The sequence below is a fragment of the Parus major genome, chromosome 24 (genome assembly GCF_001522545.3).
Source record: "Parus major isolate Abel chromosome 24, Parus_major1.1, whole genome shotgun sequence".
NCBI lineage: Eukaryota > Metazoa > Chordata > Aves > Passeriformes > Paridae > Parus > Parus major.
In genome coordinates this window covers 1,652,765-1,664,128 of record NC_031792.1, presented here as the reverse complement: position 1 = coordinate 1,664,128, position 11,364 = coordinate 1,652,765, and the positions used below count along the sequence as shown (strand labels likewise).

The following is an 11,364-nucleotide window of genomic DNA, read 5'->3' as shown; positions in this document are numbered from 1 at the left end:
GCTGGGCTGGGACAGAGCCAAAAGCTGGAGAAAAGTAAATTTTACCTCTTTTCTTTCTCGTAAAACAGCCAGAATTGGTTTAATTGGAAGATTTCTGCTTCATCCTTGAGGGAGCTGTAGATCTTTGTTGATTTTGATCACATTTTGCTGCACAAACACCTCATTTATTCTCTCTACCACTGAAGGAGAAAGACTCGGCATCCAAATCACCTGAATTTGGTGCTGACCAGCTCTAATTCCACTTTTCCAGACCTTGATTGTGAGGAGTTTCTCTAGGAAAAGTGAATTTTGGCCATTTCCTTCATTATCCGTATAATAATTCACAATGCATCAACAGGGATTCATTCTGCTTTGAAAAATATTAAAATAAAGATGAGAAATGCAGTGTTTTATCCACTGGTATTGCAGTGTTACCTTTTGGACAAACAAAAAATGCAAATAGAGATGAATTAATTGAATGAATTCTGTTTTTGCAGCAGGAATTACTGCTCAGGAAGGAGAGCTGAGAGCACTGGACCCTGCAGCCCTTTCTCCCAGGGAGTTTGTGGTGTTCCAGTACGGCCTCTCCATCCTACAGTTCCTCACATTTCACATTCAAGTAAGAAATGAGCTTAGATCTGGTTCATCCCTGACTTAAGAACTCATCCAAGTTCTTACAGGAGCATTTTCCCTTCTCTCTGCAGGCTCCAGGAATCACCCTGGCTGTTGCCTCCAGCCTCCCCCAGAGCCATGCCCCAGGCAATGCCTTCAGGAATTCTTTCTTTTATCAGGTTTGTCCCCTCCACATCCCTGCAATTTTGTTCCATCCATCAAGTTCCAGCACTGGGAAGCAGAATGAAAAGCATTAAATATTTTCTTCAATAGTTGGATGTTGGGTACTTTCTAGGGAAAAAAATATAAGAAATGATCAAATGTTAATACCCTCCAGATATATCTGAGCACAAACCTAAAACAGCAATGTTTAAATTCATGTTTAATGAGAGGGTGATACCCAAAACACATTTAATAAATAAGCTCTGGTTTTCCAGTTTCTCACATCCAAGTTTTACCACTTTTCATCTCAAATTCTCCCCAGGTCAGCTTCACAGGAATCAGTGGCTTTTTCTTACCATATTTAAATTACAAACTGCTGTAATTAAATTATAAAATCTGGATATTTGGTCTTACTTCTTCTAAGTTTTTTAAATACAAACCTTCCTGGAGAGGACAGGAATGCTTTAAATTCACAGATTATTGAACAAAGTCTTGTGCATGTGGATATTCCCCAGCACTGATTTGAATCCTCACACTCACCTAAAATTGAGACAAACCACTGGAAGATTTCCATCAGCTGAGCCAATTCCTGCTGTCCCAGCTGGGGATTTTCCTTTTTTTGCCAGAATTCCAAGAAGAAACTCTTCATCCTGAGGGATTGCCTGGGCTCTGGGGGAGGTTTCCTGCTGGTGCTGGTGCACTGCTTGGCTCACATCACTGCTGGGGACCTCGGCCACGACACCAACCCCCTCTTCCTGAGCCTTTTCCACCAGGTACAGCAGGATTTTCTCAAGAGAATCACATTCAACTCATTTCTGTTAAAATTCCTTCTTTTAAAAGCAAAGGGCTAATGCTGGCCAGAACTGAGAAAATAACAAGGTGACTCCACCCTAACCCCAGCTGGGAAGTAAAGGGGAAAACCCAAGAGAAAAACACTTTTATCATCACAGTTCTGGCTCAGAACGCAGAGAAATTCATTGGGAATTAAAGCAGGAATTGGAATTTCCCCCCCCCAACCCCGTGATGTGATGCAGGTTCTCAAAACCTTTCATAAAGTTTTTTTGTTGTTGATTATTTTTTGATTTCTCTAGGCTCTAAAGGCCTGTCTCAGTGAGATGTTCTCCCTCAGGCTGCAGCTCTCAGCAGCTCCCCAGGGGGATAAATCCCAGGAGATAAAGCAGATGCTGCTCAAGGAGGAGCCATTCTCCACAGAGGAAATAAACCTCATCTCCCAACTTTTTGAAGTGAGAGTGAAAAGCCAAACAGACATGGAAGCCTTTGAGAAGGTAACAAGAACAAAATAGAACCAGACCTGGCTGAAATTATCCACTATCCCTAATTTTTTTTAGTTTGGCAACTAAATAGTTTATAAAACGCAGCTGGTTCCAGATTACTCTGCTTATGCAGGAAGGTTAAAATAAATTAAATTTCATGTAAACCATTAGGGTCAGCATAAACAGCAATATCATGAAAATATATTTTAAAAATCTACAAAAAGGCTTTTATAATTAACATTTATCTGTTCTCTCCACTTCTGTGTTTACAAAGAACCTCTTGCTCCGTGTGAAGTCTGAGGAATCACTCAACAACAAGTGGCTGGTGAAGAAAAAAGAGAATTTCCTTCATCCCCTGAGCAGCAGTGGAAGGGACAGCCTCCGACAGAGGGCACAGTGAGCATTATCTTCTACTTACTATTTAAATTTATTATTTCACTACCTTGTACACTGAACTTTTTCTGGTTTGCTCCTGTGAAGGTAAAATTTTAATTCTATTTAATTAAATGGCATTTCTTCTCTCTCAATTTCAACATTTCCCTCTTTTTAGCCTTGAAGGGGAAGCTGTCAATTCCTCGTTCCCTTCAGCACTGGAGGATAAAGTGGATGCATTAACTGAGGAGCTGCTGCAGATCATGGAGGATGAAGAGCAGTTTTTAAGCAGCAAAGGCAATGAAGATCTGCTCTCTTACTACCTTGAAATAACCAGTTTGGAGAAGGAGAGTTTGGTAAAACAAATAAATGCATTAGAAGAGGAAATAGCCCAGGGCACAAAGTTGTGATGCTCAGAACTTTGTGGTTTGGTTCCTGCCCCTCTGCTCTGGGCATTAGGCTTCAATCCAAAGTAAATCCTCTGTTTTTGCTTTAATTCCAGTGTATTTTTCCTCTCCATCCCAAAGGCTCATTAAATCAAGAGGGAAAGCAGTGCAGTAATTTAAATGACAAGACTTTGGCTGGAGGAACTGACATTTCTGGCCACATCCAAGAGCTGAGAAGAAATATTGCTGCAAAAGCCCAGACTCAGTTTCCAGGAACTGAAACAGAACCACTCAATTCCTAGTGTTAAATAAATTATTCTTTAAACCAATGCATCACTCCAGGAGGTGTTCTGAGGCCTCTGCAGCTGAGACTTGCAGTTTTATGATTTTATGACACAGCAAAAACTGCAGATACGGTTACTTGGGTTAATTATATCTGTGCAATTCCACTTAAAGTGCAAGAAATATTATTTTCCATCATTGAAGAAACTTCTAAGTCACTTTATTTCAGCTCTGTGCTGCCACCCACCCAGGAATGCACTGTCCAAGACCATTTCTGCTCTTAAACCTGGGGAAACAGCCTCTCCTCCTCCCCAGATCTAGAGGCAAACCCCAAAAACATGAAATAGTCAATATTTCCCCATCAATGGAACATCAGCCCGGCCTCCAGTGTAGATAAAAACCAAGTGGAGGAAGAACAAAGTCACTCAAAACTCTTTTTTTTTTCCTCCCCCCCATCAGTACAAAACTCATGGGGGCACAGCACAGTTTAAATGTTTTTGTGAGTCACTAAACACTGCAGACATTTCTGCTGGTGATATTTAGGTCTTGGCTCCTTCCACCTTTGCCAGAAGGAAGCAAAGTGTCTTTCAAAGCAGCTTGGGGGGTGTTTTTATCTTCCTTTATGTGCTGATGTTCCCACCAAGAAGTTCCTGAACACCCTTCAAGGCATCACCAGCAGCTGGCTTTGATAAAAAATCATAGCCTATTTATTGATTTATGCATTTCCTTTTTAACTTACAAGAAGAATCTCACAATACATCTTCAATCTTATGTTAACATCAATTAAAAACACTTAATCTCAGCTAAAACCCCCCCCCAAAATATCCATAAATAACAGTCAGAGACAGGGATTGGACAGGAAGTGCTGTTTTTATGAGGTTTTGCGGTGCCAGCCTTCACCCCATGACAAAATCGGGGCTCCAAGATCCTGGAGGAACCTTGGCTCTACCTCTTGTTGTTGACCCAGTGGTACCTGTCCACACGTGGGCCAGCAAAAGCGGCCGTGGGCCTGTAGGTCCTGGAGGGCCTGTGCTGGCCAAAGTGGAATCCCTCAGCCACGTGGGGCCTCCTGTGCAGGTAAAGCCACCAGGCCTGCGGGGCAGCCTTGTAGAAGTCACCAAACTGAGCAGCAAAAAGGGAAACAACGTTAAAATGTGCCAAGGAAAGAGGGGGGAGCAGCCAGGCCATCCCAGTCCTGCCATGTTCCTTCCTGTGGGAGCTGAGCTGCTGCTGCTCCCTCCTCCCAAAGCTCCATCCCAGCCACAGCATCGCTGAGGGTGGGGAAATTGCTTTTAAGAATAAATCCAGCTGTTCCCTAAGCCTTGTCCCCAAGTGCCAATCTTTTAAACCCTCCTGGGACCGTGACTCTGTCAGGGGTGGTCACTGTGGAAACAATTGCTGGGGTCTTCAAATAGTTACTGGTGTTAAAACAAATGGAGTGTTATGGTGAGAATCAGGAAGAAATGGGTCCACAGGTTTTTAACTTCTGATTCACAAAATATGGGAAAGTTTGGTGTTTAAGAACAGGCTGTACACACTTCCATGGGACAGTGACATGGTTTGCCAGGGCTGGAAAACTCTTCCAGGGAAGAGATCAAACCTGAACCTCCCCTGGAGCAGCTTGAGACCATTTCCTCTCCTCCTGTCACTGGGGGAACAGCCTGACCCCCACCTGCCAGAGCCTCTTTTGTGGGATTTTGGAGGGAGAAGAGCCCCCAGAGCCTCACCTGGTAGACACTGTTGGGGTTGCTGACGGTGGGGATGGCTTTGGGCTGCTTGCTGAAGCTGTCCTCATCCGAGGAGCTGCCCGAGTGATAGTCCAGGGCCGCCCTGCCCACGGCCAGGCTGATCTGCTGGGGCAGCTCAGGGTTCTCCTCCCCATCAAAGCGTGCCACGGTGAAGGGCCGGTTCCTCTCTCCGTACCTGCAATGGCTGTGGGTGGGTGCTGCTGCTCTGGGCACCCCAAAAGCTGCCAAACCCAGGGTGTGAAGGCTGGCAGCAGGTTTAGGCTGGCAGAGCAGCCAGCAGCTGCTGTTGCAGGCTCTGAGCTCACCTGCAGCACACCTCGAAGGGATCCACCCACAGCGTCATCTCCTTGGGCAAGCCCAGCAGGCTGAAGTCCACATCGCTCTCCACACAAGCCTGCTCCAGCAGGGGATCCCGTGCCTGTTGTTTGTTGATCCTGATACACCTGGGGGAGCAGCAAAGTGCAGCTGGAGTTGGGGTTTCACTGCAGCTTTGCAGGCTCTGCTCGTGCAGAGCACAGCCCAAACCTCTGCTCATTGCCTCAGCACTTTTAAGGTGCAGGTTCTCACTTAGAGCCCCCAGCAGCACCTCAGCCTCACAAGCTGATTTATCAGCTCAAACAGGACTCTGCTTTTAATCCTCATCAATAGCTGATGAAGCAAGTTACTGCTTTAAGTGTTTAAAGCAGAGCCATCCCAAAAGTCACTTTGAGACCACCTGAATTCTGCATCCTGGGAGTCACAGGCTAATTGAGACACTCATCTTAGGACTTCCACCCCTCTAATAACACATTTACAGGTAAAAAAAATAAAAATGTACTTTTCACCAATTAATAATTCTTCCTTCAAGCTGAAGTGGTATCCTGGTGGCTCCATTTGTATAATTTATTTTACTTTAAGGCCTCCAGGAGTTGCTTCTTGCATGTCAACCCAAGGCTCCACGTTCTCCTGAGCCCCTCTCACCTGAAGGCTTGGCCTCGGGATGGATTGTCCAGGTACCAGTGATTTCTGTACTTTTCAAACAGGACTGTGGTCAGCTGTGCTGCAAACTTATCAATTTCATGCTTGCTCAGCTTTTCTTCCTTTTTCACCAGTTTTGTGATGAAGAAAACCGTGGCAGCAATTTCATCTCTCATCTTAAATTGTAGCACAGGAGGTGCTTGAGCTGCTGGAGCAGAGATGGAACACCACACCAGAGAGATTTAATAACATTAAGGCACTATCAGGTTCCAAGAATTGATGCTACAAAACCTGCACAAGCCAGGACAGACAGAGCCTGGATAACCCTGACTGCCAAAGAGGAAATCAAATTTAGTTTGGGGTATTAAAACCAGTTTAATGCATTACTAGAAGGCACCTGCACTAAGCAAGTTAAGAGAGAATATTAAAAAAAAAAAGCAAGTTTAAAATATAATAGTTATTTATCACACGTATTACAAGCAGCAGACCTTACAAATATATAGCTTTTTATGTCAAAAAAAGACAAAAAATATCACCTTTTCACAGTAGAGACAGTAAAAACTCGAGATAAACTTCACAAACAGCTTAAAGAGCCACTAAAAAGAGGCACATAAAATACTATAAGGCTCTGTATCATGTACACATTTACCCTGTATCATTTACCCCAACACCCAAAGGCTCCCTCCTGCTTTCCCTGGTGGGGTTTGGTCAGGCTTTTTATAGAACGGGAATGATGTGGCGCTGAGGAATGTAAGAATATTCAGGTGTGCAGGAGCTGCAGGTGTGTGTTAGAATAATTAACCTATCCCAAATATATTCCCTTGGCTTAATTCCAACATCAGCTCCTTCTTTTAGGGTGATTTAATTGATTCCATTCTGAATTCTGTTGTGTCCATCAGTCTACCCCATAAATACCCACAGAAAATTTAATATTCACCACAAGCTAAACAGCACCAGGCTTATTAATTAATGTTTAGAATTATGCTGGACTGCTTCTAGCACGATTAGGCAAGGGATGAGAAATACACAGCCTGAAGGCACAAATTTTCTCCCTAAACCACAAATTTCTGCCTATTTCTGGATTTTGTTTCTCTCCACTCACACAGCTCCTTCCTCGCTCTTTAAGTTCTTTCTGCATCAGAGAAAAAAATAAAAAATAAATAGAAGACTGAGACTTTCAGTAGAAATTCTGCTTTTAAGGAATGAGAATAAACCACAAACCAGCCCCATTTTCCTTCTCTTCCCTTGTGTCACACATCAAAACACCTCCTCAGCGAGTGGGGACCTTTCCCTTTCCATGACCACTCAAAAGAAACAGAAATGAGTCTGAGACAGAGCAGGGAGCCTCAGAAAAACCAAAAAAATTTTGTTTTTCCCCTCTGACATGGAACCCCCAGTGCTGTGACCACAAGGGTTCCCTCACCACCCTGCTGGGATGACACACCAGGATTTTGTTCCCTGAAAAACCCTGAGTCATTCCTGCCTTTTTTGGAGAAAAGGAGGCAGGGGCCGCCTGCTCTGGGAATTTTGGGGAATGCTGGAGGGCAACAGGAAACCGCTGCTGGCAGGAATTTCCACCCAACATTTTCTGGCCTCTGTCTGTGCAGTCTGTGAAGATTCTGACTCTGTCTGAGTCCAGAATTAGCTCTGGAGCATTCCTGGACAGCCAAGCTGGCTCTTCATGCCTGAGGCCTGAGTTTTATTTTAGAGATTAAACTTCCTTTAAAAATGTCATTTTCTGAGCTGAGTGGATTCCCTTGCAAATGCTGCAGCCACATCAGTATTTCTATGTTTTTAAAATCTGTTCCATGATGACATGTCAAGAAAAAAAAAAAAACAAACCCAAAATAAAAGTTTTCCAGTGACTTTAAAGTTGTGATTGCATTGATTTTACTGCAGTGAGGATGAACTGCAGGAGAAACGGGTGTTACCAAAAAACTCAGAGCAACCACCACAGATCTGTGGGCTTTTAACTGAGCTGGCAAAATTGGTGTCCAGGGAGATATCAAAGAGCAAGATTTGCCATTTAAAAACGATGGATAATGCACATAATTATAATTTTTTAAGTTCTTCTCAGTAAATTTAGTCCACTCTGGGTTTCCTGGCCAATCCCAGACACACAGATTGGGATTCCTCTAGGGAAGATGTTGAAAAGTCTGGATATTAAGTCTGACTTCTTTGATTTTGTGTAATTTTTCCTCAATATCAGGTTGTAACCTAATAAAAGACATGACCTCTTCCTCTCAACTTTGATTTCCTTTTATTTTTGAGCTCCCCAAGCTAAAGCAGAATTCCCACTGCAAAACAGCAGCAGGCACAGCAGGGACTCCATCCCCTGCCCTGGGCTGGGTAATTTGATCATCATTTCTGACCCTGCCACATTTCAGCCTCAGGAATTCTCCAGGGACCATCCTGTCCCAAATTCCAGGGTGGTTTGGGTCAGACAGAGATACAGGATGGGGTTTTGAGGGTTTTTTTTTGCTTAATCCAGCAAGTCCAGGCAGGCCCTGGGAGTGGGAAATTCTGTGACAAAGGAAGGAAGGGCTGGAATCCACAAGGGACATCAGAGGGAAGCGTGGATCCCTCCTCCACCTCCTTGTTGGGTTCCTTGTTCCTGTAGCTAACACAGAAACTGCAGGTGAGCAGCAAACAAAGCCCTCACCTGAGAAACCAGCCCTGCAGTGAGGTGATATTTCTTGCATGGTGAGAGGCAGAAGGTCAAATTCTACACATTTGCAACAGCAAACACGGGAAAATTTAGGCAAAGTTCTCAGCAATTCACCCATTTGGCTCTGATTATTCAAACTGTGCTTGATGCAGAAGTTCTGAGAACTTTTTAACTGGGTATTTTTAATGTCATGAAGGAGTTCAAGCATTTTTTCCAGTTAATGTGACAGAAAGCAGAACAGCAGAGGGTAATTCTGGCACCCCATTGCAGGGACGTGAAAAACCAGCTCCTTTAATTAGGGAGATTCATCAAGCTTGAATCCTTCCCAGCGCTGTCAGTTGTCACTGACTGGAGGAAAACACAGCCCTGGGTGCCCTGTTTGGGGAATAACTGCTGAGGAGGAAAATGTCTGAACCAAAACTGGCACAGCCCATGCCAAGGAGAGAGAGATCCATTAAACAGCAGCCAACAAATTGTGCTCCCACTCATTCCCAGCTGCATCCAAACAGAAACTGTTTTCATCCCAGAAGATTCAGCAAAACCCAGGATGGACAGCCAAGTGTTCTGACTGAGAGGAGGCAGGAGATAAATGAGGAGGTATTTGTGCCTTTTGTAAAATGATGCTGTTTCAATCCTTATGAGGAACAGAAAAAAAAAGCTAAACCACTAAAAATCAGTGCCTGGATATCCATGGGACTGATCCAGAGCTCGCTGAAACCAGGGGAAATGTGTCCAAAGCCTTCAGTGGGACTGAAATCAGGCCCCCAGCTCGGCAGGAGCATTCTTAACCAGATTAAATGAGGTGTCCCCTGGGTCAGCAGGCAAGCCCAGGCTTGAGCCACGAAGGAACAGACTCAGGCACAGTTTCTGTAGAAACTGCAGCCCAAAGCAGGAGCAAACACAGCTCCCCAAACACACTCTGGCAGGAGCCACCCCTGCAGGACTTTCTTTGCAGTTGTGCTCTTTTAAAGGACTGAGCACATGGAAATAAAGAAACTGAGTGCAGCTTGTTAGTGGCAATCTCCCCTCTGCAATTTGATTTTTGTGGGTGATGGATGGCAGGCAGTTCCTCCAGGTAAGCAGCTGCAGTACGTAGATATTGATATAAAAATCAGACAGCCTGAGTGATTTCCATATGGAAAAGCATCCTCAGTGACAATCTCCTGAGGGAAAAGCAGCCTGCATTTGTTTGGTCACTGTCCTGGTCACATTCAGCAGCAGCAATTCCATTGTCCATTAAGTCAGAGGGCAGAAGAAACCTCATACCTGGAGGTTACAAATTTAGACACCTGTACTTCAACAATGCAATCTGTAAAATGAATTATTTTGGACTGGAGTGAACCAGAAGCTGATTCTGGATCACCACCACAAAAATGTTAAAGGTTTGAGTACTCCACATTGTTAAGTTTTGGACATGTAAGTAACAAAATAAGCCTAAAAAACCCAGTGGTGTTGATCTAGGATGTTCTAAAATGAAATGACAAAGGAAAGACTGCAAAGCTGCCTGGGTTTATTTTACAGATCTGAACTCTTGAAATTTTCTGGGTTTTCTTCCTCTGTTTGCCATGACTTTCAGAGCTGAAGAGGTCAAGGGCAAGCAGAGAGAAATGTCTGGGCAGCCCCCCAAAAAGCAGGGGGAGAGGAGCAGGAAGGTGAAGCTGGGCACAGCTCATCCCTCCGAGCCGTTCCTCTGGAGCGTTCCTGGTGGGACACGAGCTGGGACAGCCACCAGTGCCACCCCAGCCCTCCCTGGAGCCATTGGGGTGGGAATTCCAAACTCAGGGTGTGTTTCCCATGTTGACTTTGCCCATGGAAACCTCCCATGGCTGTGCCCAGGTGTCCCTGGCAGGGTGGCCATGGTGACAGGGAGTACACAAAGCTCCCAGGCTGGCCTGGGGACACTCCGAGCCAGGAGCCCCAGGGGAAAAGATGGGAGCATCCCCAAAGGAATTCTGCTCCATGGACAACCTGGAAAAGGGAAGAGGGAAGAATTCACCCATTTTCCCCTTCCCAATAAATCATTTTTGTCTCAATTTTGTCTTGGGATTACTCCAGGGTAAGCTGCTTGAGGGTAAGTCTTGAATTCTTTAATGGAGGGAAACTGGGAAAATTGTTTCATTTGCAGAAAAACTTCTCCTTGCAAGCTCACAGATTGTGTCTCATTCCTGTTTTAGCTTGATAATCTATATAAAACAGCTTTATCACGTTATTAATTGCGTGCATGTCTATCAGACACGAGACATAATTGATGAGAACTCCTGACACTCACTCAGAACAGATCTGTTCCGTTTTTTAGCTGCCTCAAATGAGTGTAAAAATTGGAGCATTCTGACACCTGACTGACAGCACGATCTGTGCTCCTGGATTTTTTTAGGGAGGAAATAAAAAAGCTTATTGAAATTCAGGGAAATGGTGAAATTCCACCATCTCTGCTCTGCTTCATTCTGGAAAACTCCACATGGAAATGGCACAAAATCCAGGGAGCCAAGCAGGGAACGGGGACAGGTGGGATGAGCACGAACCTGAGATGCTGCAAACCAGGCTTGACAATATTCCCATGGGATATTTTGTCTTGGCCCAAATTTGCCCAAAATTTGCAGCTCCCACCTCTGGATACAGCAAGGACTCCATGCCAAAGATTTCTTTATTTCCCTTTCCTGTTGTGGTGCTGCATAATAATTTGTATTTTAGTGTTTAATTGCTTTACCTCTGCACTCTTGAAATGATCTTTGTGCTGTGTTCATTGCAGTTTTTATTAGTAAGAACTCCTAAAATGTGGTGTAAAGGCTAAATAAAGATATAAATATTACAGACAAATATATTAAAAGTATATAAATATGAATATGAGCATAAATATAAACATATAGGCATAAATATAGATATAGATATAGATATAGATATAGATATAGATATAGATATAGATA

The 11,364-nt window shown here is 44.1% G+C and overlaps 2 protein-coding genes across 3 annotated transcripts; one reads left to right on the top strand and one right to left on the bottom strand.

Annotated features, from left to right (window-relative positions):
• The first annotated feature begins 957 nt into the window (after window positions 1–957).
• LOC107214344 lies at window positions 958–2,809 on the top strand. Its single transcript, XM_033519657.1, has 5 exons — window positions 958–984; window positions 1,380–1,526; window positions 1,845–2,039; window positions 2,302–2,423; window positions 2,578–2,809. Exons 1-5 carry the CDS (start codon window positions 958–960, stop codon window positions 2,807–2,809), a joined length of 723 nt encoding a protein of 240 aa, XP_033375548.1.
• A 456-nt stretch (window positions 2,810–3,265) lies between these two features.
• BTG4 (BTG anti-proliferation factor 4) lies at window positions 3,266–6,420 on the bottom strand. Of its 2 annotated transcripts, none has more exons than XM_033519724.1 (5): window positions 6,309–6,420; window positions 5,776–5,980; window positions 5,121–5,258; window positions 4,795–4,990; window positions 3,266–4,189 (listed from the first exon to the last, which is right to left on the bottom strand). In XM_033519724.1, exons 2-5 carry the CDS (start codon window positions 5,946–5,948, stop codon window positions 4,013–4,015), a joined length of 684 nt encoding a protein of 227 aa, XP_033375615.1. In that variant the 5' UTR covers window positions 5,949–5,980; window positions 6,309–6,420; the 3' UTR covers window positions 3,266–4,012. The 2 variants fall into 2 exon arrangements, with proteins under 2 accessions (XP_033375615.1, XP_015505143.1); XM_015649657.3 differs by having other exon boundaries at window positions 5,776–5,977.
• Window positions 6,421–11,364: the final 4,944 nt, after the last annotated feature.